Source organism: Primulina tabacum, chromosome 2 (assembly GCF_025594145.1).
Source record: "Primulina tabacum isolate GXHZ01 chromosome 2, ASM2559414v2, whole genome shotgun sequence".
Classification (NCBI taxonomy): domain Eukaryota; kingdom Viridiplantae; phylum Streptophyta; class Magnoliopsida; order Lamiales; family Gesneriaceae; genus Primulina; species Primulina tabacum.
Window position 1 is genome coordinate 46,337,027 of NC_134551.1, and position 12,377 is coordinate 46,349,403.

Sequence of the window (12,377 nt, forward strand, 5' to 3'; positions counted from 1 at the left end):
GATATATAGTTTGAATAAATGATGTGGTTTGTTTTTCGATAATTTACATAAGTAATAAAAAAAAAGGAAAATGCTATGTGTATATAATGGGTTACATAGAGGCTTACATGTAATCATTAATTAATTATTAAATTACAAATAAAACCCTCACCCTAAATTGATAGACTACCTATTCTATTAATTATTTCTTCTCCTATCTCAGCCCTCACTCCAAATCGATTGACCGTATCTTTCTTCTCCTCTCCCAACCCTCGCTTCCAAATCCATATGCGGTAAAGACGAAGAAAAAATCGAGATCATAGAAATATTCTATTGCTTATCGAGACGACCATCTATTCTCTCTGTTTTACATCTTTATTACTGTAAATTAAGGTTAGTTTTTTTTCTTCCAATTTGTTGTTTCGTTTGTTTTGGATGTAGATTCGTAAAAGAGATTGTAGATTGTTTCGTTTGTTTTGGATGTTGTTTCTAATCCCTATTCTTCTCCGTCTAAAATAAATTATAATAATAATCACAATTCTAACTAATAATACCAGCCAGCCCAAATAATTCAAAAGTTCTAGCTTTGTTTGCTCTGTTTGTTTACTTTCTGACATCCACAGGTTATATCATATATGTGACGTATTATACAAATTGTTAATTTCAAATTTTAAAATATATAACATCAATTAGAGTGATGATGTTGATATATATGTGTGTGTATATTCTAAAAAATTAATAAAATATACCGAAGAACAAGATAATTATCATACATCCCATTATAATATATTCCCATTATATTTGGCTCCTTCTCCTTGCAATTACAGGACCCATATCCAACGAAGCTCTCTAATGTCTGACCCAGGTAATTGTTTAACCATCTGCAACCATCATTTATTAAAGAATATACCATCATTTATTAAAGAATATTTATAAGAATTTGATGCATGTTTTGTGTAGGTGCTTTAAATTCAGAAGATGGTGTTTTGGTGAATGTTGCACCTTTGTTTGCAGAAAAAAGTGAGACTGAGCCCAAGGTTGGAATGAAATTTAAAAGTGAGAATGAAGTTTTTGAATTTTACAAGAAGTATGCATATCATATTGGTTTTCCAGTTAGAAAAAGAACTTCACAGAAAAATAACGAAGGGATTGTTACGTACGTTGCATTCACATGTAGCCGAGAAGGTCGTAAAAGTAGTAATACAAGCACTACACTGAAGCCCCAACCAACAAGTCAAACTGGTTGTAAAGCTAGTTTGTCAGCTTGTTCAGATACTGCAGGAGTATGGAGCATTACCGGTGTTCATCTCGAGCACAATCACCAAACTAGTCCATCCAAATCCAGAGTATTTCGATGCTATCGTCAATTGGATGTTCACGTGAAACGACAACTAGAGGTGAATGATATAGCAGGTATTCCTCTCCATAAAAGTTATAACTCAGTTGTCGTTGAAGCAGGTGGATATGAAAAGATGACTTTCATTGAAAAAGATTGTCGAAATTATATTGATAAGGTCAGAAAATTAAGACTTGGAGAAGGAGATGCAGCTGCTATTCAAGCTTATTTCTCCAAAATGCAGTCATTTTCTCCTGGTTTTTTCTTTAGCTTTGATTTGGATGATGAGGGTCGATTAAAAAATGTATTTTGGGCAGATAATAGATGTAGACAAGCTTATAAGGAATTTGGAGATGTAGTAACTTTTGATACAACATACTTAACTAACAAGTACGACAACTAGAGGTGAATGATATAGCAGGTATTCCTCTCCATAAAAGTTATAACTCAGTTGTCGTTGAAGCAGGTGGATATGAAAAGATGACTTTCATTGAAAAAGATTGTCGAAATTATATTGATAAGGTCAGAAAATTAAGACTTGGAGAAGGAGATGCAGCTGCTATTCAAGCTTATTTCTCCAAAATGCAGTCATTTTCTCCTGGTTTTTTCTTTAGCTTTGATTTGGATGATGAGGGTCGATTAAAAAATGTATTTTGGGCAGATAATAGATGTAGACAAGCTTATAAGGAATTTGGAGATGTAGTAACTTTTGATACAACATACTTAACTAACAAGTACGACATGCCATTTGCTCCTTTCGTCGGTGTAAATCATCATGGACACTCGACACTACTTGGGTGTGGTCTACTTTCTAATGAAGATACAGAGACATTTGTCTGGTTGTTTAGGATATGGCTAGAGTGCATGGAATTTGAAGCACCTCAAGGGATAATCACTGATCAAGACATGGCAATTCAGAATGCCATAGAAGTTGTATTTCCTAAATCAAAACATAGGTGGTGTTTATGGCATATACTTAAGAAATTACCTGAAAAATTTGGATATCATTGTCAAAAGGCTTCCATACTCTCATCTGTACATAAATTGGTATATGAATCACAAAGTGCAGATGAGTTCAAACATGGTTGGTTTTCTATGCTTGATATGTATGAATTGAAAAATAATGATTGGTTAATCGGGCTTTTTAGAGAGAGAAGTCGTTGGGTTCCATGTTTTCTCAAAACATCATTTTGGGCCGGAATGTCAACAACCCAACGGAGTGAGGGTATGAATGCTTTTTTTGACGGGTATGTCCATTCAAAAACATCTTTAAAACAGTTTGTGGAGCAATATGAGCGAGCTCTGAGGAGTAAAATTGAGAAAGAGTTTCAAGCCGATTTTAAATCCTTCTCCTAGATGGTCCCTTGTGTTACTCGATTTGATTGGGAGAGGCAATTTCAAAGTGCTTTTACAATTGTAAAATTTAAAGAATTTCAACAAGAATTGACAGGAAAGATGTATTGTGACATTGAATCTAGTGATGAAGGGTCTTTCAGTACGAGATATGTTGTTACAGAAGATTTTACAGTACATGAGAGAGTTAAGGAAAAAAAGTTTGAAATTATTTTTGAGAGAGATAAATGCACATTTTCTTGTAGTTGTCATTTATTTGAGTTCAGGGGAATAATTTGTAGGCATGCTATTGCAGTTTTAATCTGTAACAAATTGTCGGCAGTTCCTGAGCAATATATACTTCGACGTTGGAGGAAAGATGTGAGTAGATTGTATATGAGAGTGAAGATCAATTATGATGGATGGATAACTACTCCTGGTCAATTAAATTATGAGAAGTTGTGCAAAGCATTTACAGATGTTGCAGATTTGGCTGCAGATAATGATGATGAAACTCAAAAGCTTCTCGAGTGGATTGAAACTAAAGCAAGTGATCTTGCTATATCAAAGTTGGGATCAGGTTGTGGTCGTAATTTGATATCACAACTGAGCATGCAAGTAGATCATGTTGATGATGCAACCCAAGTTTCTACTTGCAAAGTTCTTGACCCAAAGTACACTAAAACAAAAGGAGCCCCTAAGAAGCTTCGAAAGAAAGGTCCATTGGAGAAGTCTTCTAAGAAATCGAAGGTACGATATATTCATAATACTTCTTTAATTAAGTCGCATCAATAGCTTGCATTCTATTCATACATATGTTGTTTTTGTAGGTATCAATGATATCAAGCAAAGAAAAAAATTCCCAACCAAAAAAAATTCAATCCAGTAATGTGTTTATACAACCACCTGATCAAAATGCTGTGATGACTCCGCTCTCTTTCTCACAATAATTAATGGTACGATATTATGTTTTTCATGTTTCATGTTGCTAATCACTCACACACACATATGTTTGTTTCTTATATTTGCATAATAATTATAGGGTGTTCATCACCATCCTTGGAATATCGATTACGGAGTACATTTAGTATCCAACTACGGAGGTGATCAAGCATCGACAACACCATGCTCGTCAAGATGGAGTTCGAATGATGATGAAGTGATCGGATCTATGGGTGTAATAAACTATGAAGCAAGTTAATTGGACATGCAATTAGATGTACTTGAATTTAGATTATTTTTTACAAGTTAGAAGACTCTGGATTTGAAATGAATATGAAATTTCATATTTGTTCAACGCAATTTAATGTGTTATGGTTTTTATGTTCATTTCATGGAAACTCTGTTAGTACGTTGTATGTTTTCATTAAGAGATCATAATAATTTATTATTGTAGTTACAATCATTAATTTTTTTAATTTTAAAAATCATTACTATTAATTTTTTATATGATTTATTAAATATTGAAAAATATAATATTTATCAAAATATATTTTTTTTAAAAAAATTGTATGATAAATCTCAGGACTTGCATTAAAAAAACAATTTAATATTATTGATAGGAGAAGAGATAATGAATGGAATGTGTAGTCTATCAATTTAGGATGAGGGTTTAATTGTAATTTAATAATTAATTAATAATTACATGTAAGCCTCTATGTAACCCATTATGTACACATAGCATTACCCTAAAAAAAAACGGAAGAGCCTTCTAATATTCCCCGTTTACTGTTTTATAGTTTTTTTTAAAAAAAAATTATATGTTGACTTTATATTTTAAGTCTCTTAATTTTTATATGTTATTTTTGTAGTTTAATCTTCTATTGGATGTTGAAAAGTTAGTAATTTGAAAGTTTTGCATATGATTCGATCTAAAATTCGTGAAAATGTTATTATGTTTTAGGCAAAAACTTGAATGAGACGGTCTCACGGGTCGTAGTTTGTGAGACGTATCTCTTATTTTGGTTATCCATGAAAAAATATTACTTTTTATGCTAATAACATCATTTTTTATTGTGAATATCGGTAGAGTTGACTGGTCTCACATATAAATATTCGTGGGACCGTCACACAAGAGACCTACTCTATGTTTTAATATTTTAATAATATTATGCTGCATCAATTAAAGTTGCATTTTTTTAACAAAAAGAATTTTAGCTACTGCCTACTATAATTGTCGATTAAAAAAGAAATGATTCGACAACTAGATTATACAAATTTAATAAATATTTTCTATTCTAAAACTCTTGTATGAGTAATATTTATATAATTATTTTAAATATTTATTGATTTGTTATTGACTTAAACATTTATGTAGTTATTTAATATATTTGTTATTTACAAGGAACTATTTAGTGCAACATGACTATCATGTCAAACACAAGTATGGCTCTGACAAATATGCATATGCTCATATGGATGACAAAAAAATCCAAAGTTTCTTTTAGATGATATTGATGTAGGGATGTAATTGAGTCGAGTCGAGCCGAACTCTTAAATGTTTGAGCTTGACTTGTTTATAATCGAGTCAAGCTCGACCTTTATTTAACGAATATATTCATGGCTCACGAGCTTATTCAAGCTTTTATCGAACCTAAACGAGCTCAATAAATATGAATTGTACATTTGAATATTCATTAAATTCATTAAAAAAATAAATTATACATTTAGAAAAAAATATAATATTCTTATTGAAATTTGTCAATTTATTATAATAAATAAATTTAATAGATTTTTCTATATATTTCATAATTAATGTGTTAAATCAATAAATTAAATATCAAAATTATTATATTTCATCTGAGATATTACTTATGAATTTACTAACGAACATGTTCACGAGCTAACGAGCCGAATATTGTAGAGCTTGAACTTGGTTCGTTTATCTTAACGAATCTCATTAAACGAGCTTTTATCGAATCGAGCTTCGAATAGCTTACAAACGGTTTGGTTTATTTACATCCTTATATTGATGTATCGAGCTTTCCACTTTCCCATCCAATATTAAAATTTGTATCATTAATATGTTTTGCAGATTTTAAAATCACATAATATTGATATGAGGAAATTGCAATTTTTGTCACGTATTGTTATTTGTAATTTGTTTATATTATCAAAATGGAGGATCAATCATGTATCTTATAATTTTTAGTAATTTTATTCGTTTATCGTTAAAATTACTGATGTAACGTTGCTTACATGAAAAAATGGTTAAATATAAATTTTGCTTAGCACAAATATAAATTTTGATATTAATTCCATTTGAAACATAAGACCAAATATATATCATGTTAAAAAAGATGAAAACGCAAAAATTTAAGATCTTCTAACAAATTACACCCGATCGGAGGGGAGAGTAAAGTAGGACGACATGATCAGCCGGCGCCGCTTCATTCGACATAATAAATGTCACCTTCTTCTTCTCCTTCTCTTTCTGATATCTTTCACTGTTGCTCTTTGAACTCAAGCTACAAAATTCTTTAGCTTCCTCTCCATCTCCGGATAATTCCTCGACCTTATCCAATATCCCCGAAGAAAAACTGATTCTTGGCGTGTAAAAGACATTGTTGAAATCCGGATAAGTATTGATGATATCCGGGTGAATTGAGTATGAGATACGTGGGCAATCCACCTGATGATGAGGATAATTTTATGTTTAGTAAATTTGAGCAAGGATAATGGATTCAGCTGTAACCTGCAAACAAGTAAAGGAATTCGTGCATTGGCGTCAGAGGAGTGTCCGGCGTATCCACTCTGATGCTTAAGTCAGCAGGTTGAAGAGAAAGGCAATATATGTGAGAATATATGTGTATGCTTGAAGATACAAAATTTTCAGAATCTGTAAATGAGAAATGTACCTGCTATTTATAGGAGGAGATCTTATCATTACCTTGTTTTCAGTGTCCACGTGCTAAGTATGGCAAGTCGGCTGCCCATACTTTTGCTTCTGATGACTTCTAAAATACGCCAAACATATACTATTCTGACAGATTAGATACCTCATACCGATACCACTCGAGTGTGGTGCGTTTCTCGGAGTAGCCCGGGTACAAGTTACCGGGAGCTTGCATGAGAGCACGGGCGCTCGATTTCTCGGGTAGAAAATATCCCGGCGTCCTCATGTCCGGATACTGAAGAAGGTACTATGTATATTGACTCTGATTTGGGCTATTCATTTAGTATTTCGGGTCATCCATGACCCGAGTTCTTATGGGGGGTATCACCACCCATCCCTTAAATAGTCGGGTTAAAGTTTTACTCGCTGTCCTGATCAGTAATGCTTGGGTTTCAAAATAGAAGAATAATTAATTTCAGACTATAAAAGCATTGGGGACTTCAAATATCCCAGAGGTGGGATGAAGTGCCAGGGGCTTCAATTTCCCGGGCTGTAGATAAGATGTCGGGTGATGTGATCTTGACTTCAAATAAGATGTCGGGGCCTCATATCTCCCGGACTTTAAATAAGATGTCGGGGCCTCATGTCTCCTGGACTTCAAATACTACGTCGCTTAGTATTCTCGGGCTGTCAGGATGATGTCATGATGACGCACGCCCTAGAATTTCAAAGGTCCGAATCGTTTCGTATTCCGAGGTAATAATGAGCCTGACACTTCGATAACCATACACGTCCTTTCACATGCCTGCACAATTTCCTAGATTCATCCTGATCGTCCGATCTGCCTTTAGATCAACGGTTGAGTTCATACCCAACTTCGCCTATATAAAACCAAACAGCCCCCTTCATTTGTCACTTTATGATATTTAAATTCTCTCCAAATCTCTCCGACGCACGGCGCTTCTCTTCACTCAGGCGACTTTCCATCCACAACAACCTATCCGTTCGATCGGACACCAATCTCCTTCCCTCGAACTTGTAAGTTTTCTTCTTCATTTATTCCCAACATGTCGAATTCTACCTCTTCCACTTCCGGAGCGAATTCGCGAGGCTCGCCTAGCTACGAGTCCACCGCGTTGTGCTCCGATTCACCCTTTCCTTCTCCCCCACCACGCCTTTTCAACCGTTCCCTTAAAAAGCCAAAAACCAGAAAATCCAAGCCTTCTTCTTCTGGCCCTTCCCGGGCTCTAAAAAAGGGCAAGGGTAAGGGGCAAAGCTCGGGCTTCTTCCTCCCCTCCCCCAAAACCTGAGACTCCAGGAGTTCCTTGGTTTGCTTCAATGAGCAGCACCTTGCGCTCGGGAGCAGACAAGAAGCTCAGGACTCTCGGCGCCATTTCTTTTTCTTTTCCTATCTTAATCCTCGGTCCGTCTGACCGGGCAGACAGCCCTCCTTCTGGTTATATTACATTCTTCCAAGACCAAGTCAGAAATGGTCTCCGGTTTTCCATCCCCTCTTTTTACATCAAGGTCGCCAAGTTTTTGGTGTACCTATTAACCAACTCCACCCCAATTCCTTTTGCATCATGGCCTCGACCTACGTTCTCTTTAAGATGAACAATCTCCTTATCAACCCCCTCTTTCTACATTACATTTTTGTTTGTCGGTTGGGAGACAATGCCTTCTCCCTGTCTGCCCGGCTTAACTCCGGTTTCTTGATGATATCCCTTCTTCCCAGAAAAGGTGGAAATGATGATTCTTTTCATCCAACTCCCGGTCCCTCTTCCTTGTATGACCGGGTTTCTTCCTTCCCTTCCTCCACAACCCGCCCTTCTCAAGACTTATAATTTGAGGTTCCCTTCCTCAGAAGCCAAACCCTGGTGGAAGGTCGTAAATATTCTTCCTCCATCCTCATATCAGATGAAAATTTGATCGCCTATGGGTTGAGTGTCCGGGCTGAAGACCCAATTGACCGGAGGATAGATGAAGTTGTTGGCTCAGGCTCTCAACCCGGTATCTCTCTCTTCCTTGAATTTTTTATTTCTTGTCTCATTAATTTGTAATCAACAGCTAACCATCTTTCTTTCTTCATAAAATACAGAGATGCAGGAGGCCTTTTCCAAGAAGTGGGCGGCTGAGAAGGCAGCTAAAGAGCAGAAACTGGGAGCCCGGAGAGCTGCTGCTGAGAAAAGGGTCGAGGAAGAGGAGGCCCGGCTGAAGGAAATGGCCCAAGCCGAAAGTCACCAAAACTGGGTGGTGACCGGCTCCCTGGAGGAAGACGAGGATCATGTTCCCCTCATCCAGAGGAAAAGAAAGGCTACCAAAAGCCCGAAACTGGTGCATCTTGAGAATACCCAAGGGAAAATCCAGGGCGCCACCTCCCAAGCAACACAATCCAACCCTCCTCTTCAAAGCCGGCCACTCCAAGAGCCTCTGCAGCCCAGTCCGCCCTCCCGGGCAAACATATTCACAGAGGGAGCCACTCCAACTGGATTCCTACTATTGAAACAGATGTTGCTTCCAGTTGAGGAGGCGCATTTAAAAAGCTCCCTTCCCACCCCCAAACTCTTCGAGGGGTCCAACCGGATTTTATACGTAAGTTCTTTGATCTTCTCATTCCTTGCCCCTCTTGTGAACAGGGTGTTCATGTGGGGACCCGGACGCTAATTCATTTCTTAATCATCTTTGGGAATAATTAGATCAATTATATAAACAAGGTCTAAATTTTTTTTTATTTTAAAATACAAAAATGCGGAACATAATGAAATCAGTCTGATATAAGTATCAATATAAAGTACAAGTCTTGTACAACAGATATTCAGATCCATTAGTGTTCAAAAACTACATAAAGTGCTGAAAACTAAATCTGCTCCTAAGTCCGGATCTCCACGCTAAACTTGAATCTCTCATCCTCTTCGTGACCCTGATCATGTCCCACCTGTTGTCATGCACACATACAAACACAACAACAGCCGGATAACTCCGGTGAGAATATAATCCCAGTATAAACAATGTATACATGCAATCATATAAACAGATATAAAAGCATGAAACATATATCAATAACATGTATCAAATCTGAAAGACATGAATCGATATAAAACTGTAAATAAACTCTAGACTCGTCATCTCAGACTCGACTCATCTCTAATTTAGGGATCCCGGTTCCTGGACATTGGCCCAATATACCGAATCTCCGCAATAGAAGCTGATCCGCTCCTACGCAACATCGATATAAACCAAACATCCAGTGTCTTGGCCTATCCGCCAGAGACTTGGCATATCCTGCCAATGACTAGGCATCTCCGCCCATGACTCAATATACGCTTTGCTATAAATCAATAGAATAAGCATCTCAATCTCAGACATTGCAACATATCGAGGAAATGACAATTAAGTATGTGATTTTGGGAAACTCAAGTTAAATCAAACTCGAGTTGTGCAATCCCGGATCAACATTGATTTATACCTTTCTCTTGTCGATCTGACGAAGTCGAAGTCTCGAATTTGAATCTGTCAATACTCAATCTGGCAATGACAATACCGAGGAGTATAATATCAATACACCACTCAAATCAATACTGGATATAATCAGAACTAAATCAAATTCTGTTTCAACGGCATAACTGCACAATCTCTATATACCCAGCAATGCAACTCAACAAATATCAATTCCCACAACTCATAACCAATAACAATACAAATATGATATCAAATCTTAATCAAATCAACTCTAAAAATCATAACAGTTTCATACGGTATCTGTTTTTCTATCCGATTTCGATTATACGATGTCTACTATATCAAGAACATCATATATGAATCATATCCGATTCTTTCAATATCATAATTTCAAATCATAACAAAACTTAATAAAACTTACTCGCGTAATCCGCGCATATGCGCCCGGCTTGGTCGCGCATATGCGCGAGGCTCATTCCTCGCACATACTTCAATTCTTCTTTCGTCTTTCTCGGTATGATCCGTTCCATCTATAATCACATCAATTTATCAATAATCATTTTCGATTACAATAAAAAAATTCTCGGGCATTACAGTTCAGCTGCTGGTCTCAGCTTTTGAAGAGGTGGCGGCGGCGGCCACCACTGCCAGTAACAGAGCCCGGTCATTCCAAGAGCTTCATGAGCAATTTCAAGGAGAGCTTTCCCGGGCCCAATCAGCCCAAGAAGGAGAAATGGCCGATCTCCGCATCACTCTGGACAAGGCCATAGATGAAATTAATGAGGACCTTATCCGGGAGGAAGCTCTGCGAGGTACTGTATATGCCTTGGAGTCAAGGAATCTTTCTCTATCCTAGTAAGTAGAAGTACAGCAATTCCGGGTGGAGAAAGCGGAAAATGCCTTGGCCTTGGCTGAGCATAATAAAGACAAATGGCAGGCCTCCTTCCTCTTTTCTTCTGAATTCAAGGCGGCTGTCGTGGACCAGGCCTATCCTCTATTGCAGACCGACTTTGACAGATGCCGGGAGCAATTTGAAGAGGTCGGGCTTATCCCTGAGGATAGGGAGAACTTCCCAAACTTCGGCTGTGCCATAGCATCCCTTCCCAAGGATGGCGAAGAGGAGAAAGAAGATAAAATAGAGGAAGAGCAGCCGGGGTCAGGCCCAATAGACTTAGAATGTGATTGTAACTTTCCTTTCTTGTTTTTTTGTTGTAATCACTTCCTTCGGGCTTTTATCAATGAACTTTCCTTCATTTTATCTTCTATTTCTTTCCATAATTCCTTTAATAATTCATAAATGTCAGGCGTCTATAAACTTTTAGTAACTACTTGTATAATAATGAATCATGAAAATTTCTAAGTATTGTAAATGAACCGGGAATATTAACAAGTATCTGGGATGTTGAACCTTGAATCTTGAATAAACCTCCTTGCATTTTAACAAACGTTCAAGGTGTAGATCAATAAGTCAGGGTACAGAGCCCGGGTTGTTTGAATAACCTGAGTACGGAACCCTGGGCCGATGATCATGTCTCGGGACTTGAGAATGGTCGAGGTTTGGTGTCCCGAGCCAGGGTATAGTGCCCTGGGCTTATTCATACCCAAGGTACAAATCCCTAGGCCGGGGATCATGTCCCGGGACTTGTGAATGGTCGAGGTTTGGTGCCCCGAGCCAGGGTGTAGTGCCTTGGGCTTATTCATAAGCAAGGTACAGAGCCTTGGGCCGGGGATCATGTCCCGAGACTTGTGAATGGTCGAGGTTTGGTGCCCGAGGCAGAGTGTAGTGCCATGGGCTTATTCATAACCAAGGTACGGAGCCCTGGGGTGGGGGATCATGTCCCAGGGCTTGTGAATGGTCTAGGTTTGGTGCCCCGAGCCAGGGTGTAGTGCCCTGGGCTTATTAATTAACCGAGGCCTTGTACCTCCCGGGTTCATATATAAAATTCACATTCATAAACTTTTTGAGAAGAACAGATCTTTCATTATATCTTTTAAGCAAAATACTTCTTTAAATGAAAATACATTCCAAGGTCTTTTGAGAGAGCGTCATTGGTCGTCTTCTAAATAATATGCTCCCGAGCTAACCTTCCAGGTTATTTTAAAGGGCCCCTCCCATCGAGCTTCTAATTTTCCAACATCCCCAGCTGGATTAACCTTCTTCATGACAAGATCTCCTACTTGAAAGTCACGGATTCAGAATCTTTTATTATATGACTTCATAACCCGTCCTCGGTAAGCTTTCATTCGAATCAGAGCCTGCTCTCTCTTTTCTTCTACCAATTCCAATTCAATTGCCCGACTTTGAGTATTATCATCCAGGTAAGATTCTACCCGGGCAGAGGATTGTCCAATTTCAACCGGGAGAGCTGCTTCAGAACCATACACAATATTAAAAGGAGTTTCTTGAGTAGGTGCCCGGAGAGTAGTTCTATATGC

At 37.6% G+C, this 12,377-nt stretch overlaps 3 protein-coding genes across 3 annotated transcripts; all 3 read left to right on the plus strand.

Moving 5' to 3' along the window:
- Positions 1–831: 831 nt before the first annotated feature.
- On the plus strand, positions 832–1,718 carry LOC142537765 (protein FAR1-RELATED SEQUENCE 5-like). Its single transcript, XM_075643259.1, has 2 exons — positions 832–844; positions 940–1,718. Exons 1-2 carry the CDS (start codon positions 832–834, stop codon positions 1,716–1,718), a joined length of 792 nt encoding a protein of 263 aa, XP_075499374.1.
- A 77-nt stretch (positions 1,719–1,795) lies between these two features.
- LOC142537767 (protein FAR1-RELATED SEQUENCE 5-like) lies at positions 1,796–2,671 on the plus strand. Its single transcript, XM_075643260.1, has one exon. The coding sequence runs from the start codon at positions 1,796–1,798 to the stop codon at positions 2,669–2,671; it is 876 nt and encodes a 291-aa protein (XP_075499375.1).
- Positions 2,672–3,848, plus strand: LOC142537768 (protein FAR1-RELATED SEQUENCE 2-like). The gene is made up of 2 exons (XM_075643261.1): positions 2,672–3,397; positions 3,690–3,848. Exons 1-2 carry the CDS (start codon positions 2,672–2,674, stop codon positions 3,846–3,848), a joined length of 885 nt encoding a protein of 294 aa, XP_075499376.1.
- Positions 3,849–12,377: the final 8,529 nt, after the last annotated feature.

Coding starts and splice junctions, on each gene's coding strand:
- LOC142537767 (XM_075643260.1), top strand. CDS start 1,796: ATGACTTTCATTGAAAAAGATTGTCGAAATTATATTGATAAGGTCAGA.
- LOC142537768 (XM_075643261.1), top strand. CDS start 2,672: ATGGTCCCTTGTGTTACTCGATTTGATTGGGAGAGGCAATTTCAAAGT. Junction 3,398..3,689: donor AGTCTTCTAAGAAATCGAAG/GTACGATATATT, acceptor TAATAATTATAG/GGTGTTCATCACCATCCTTG.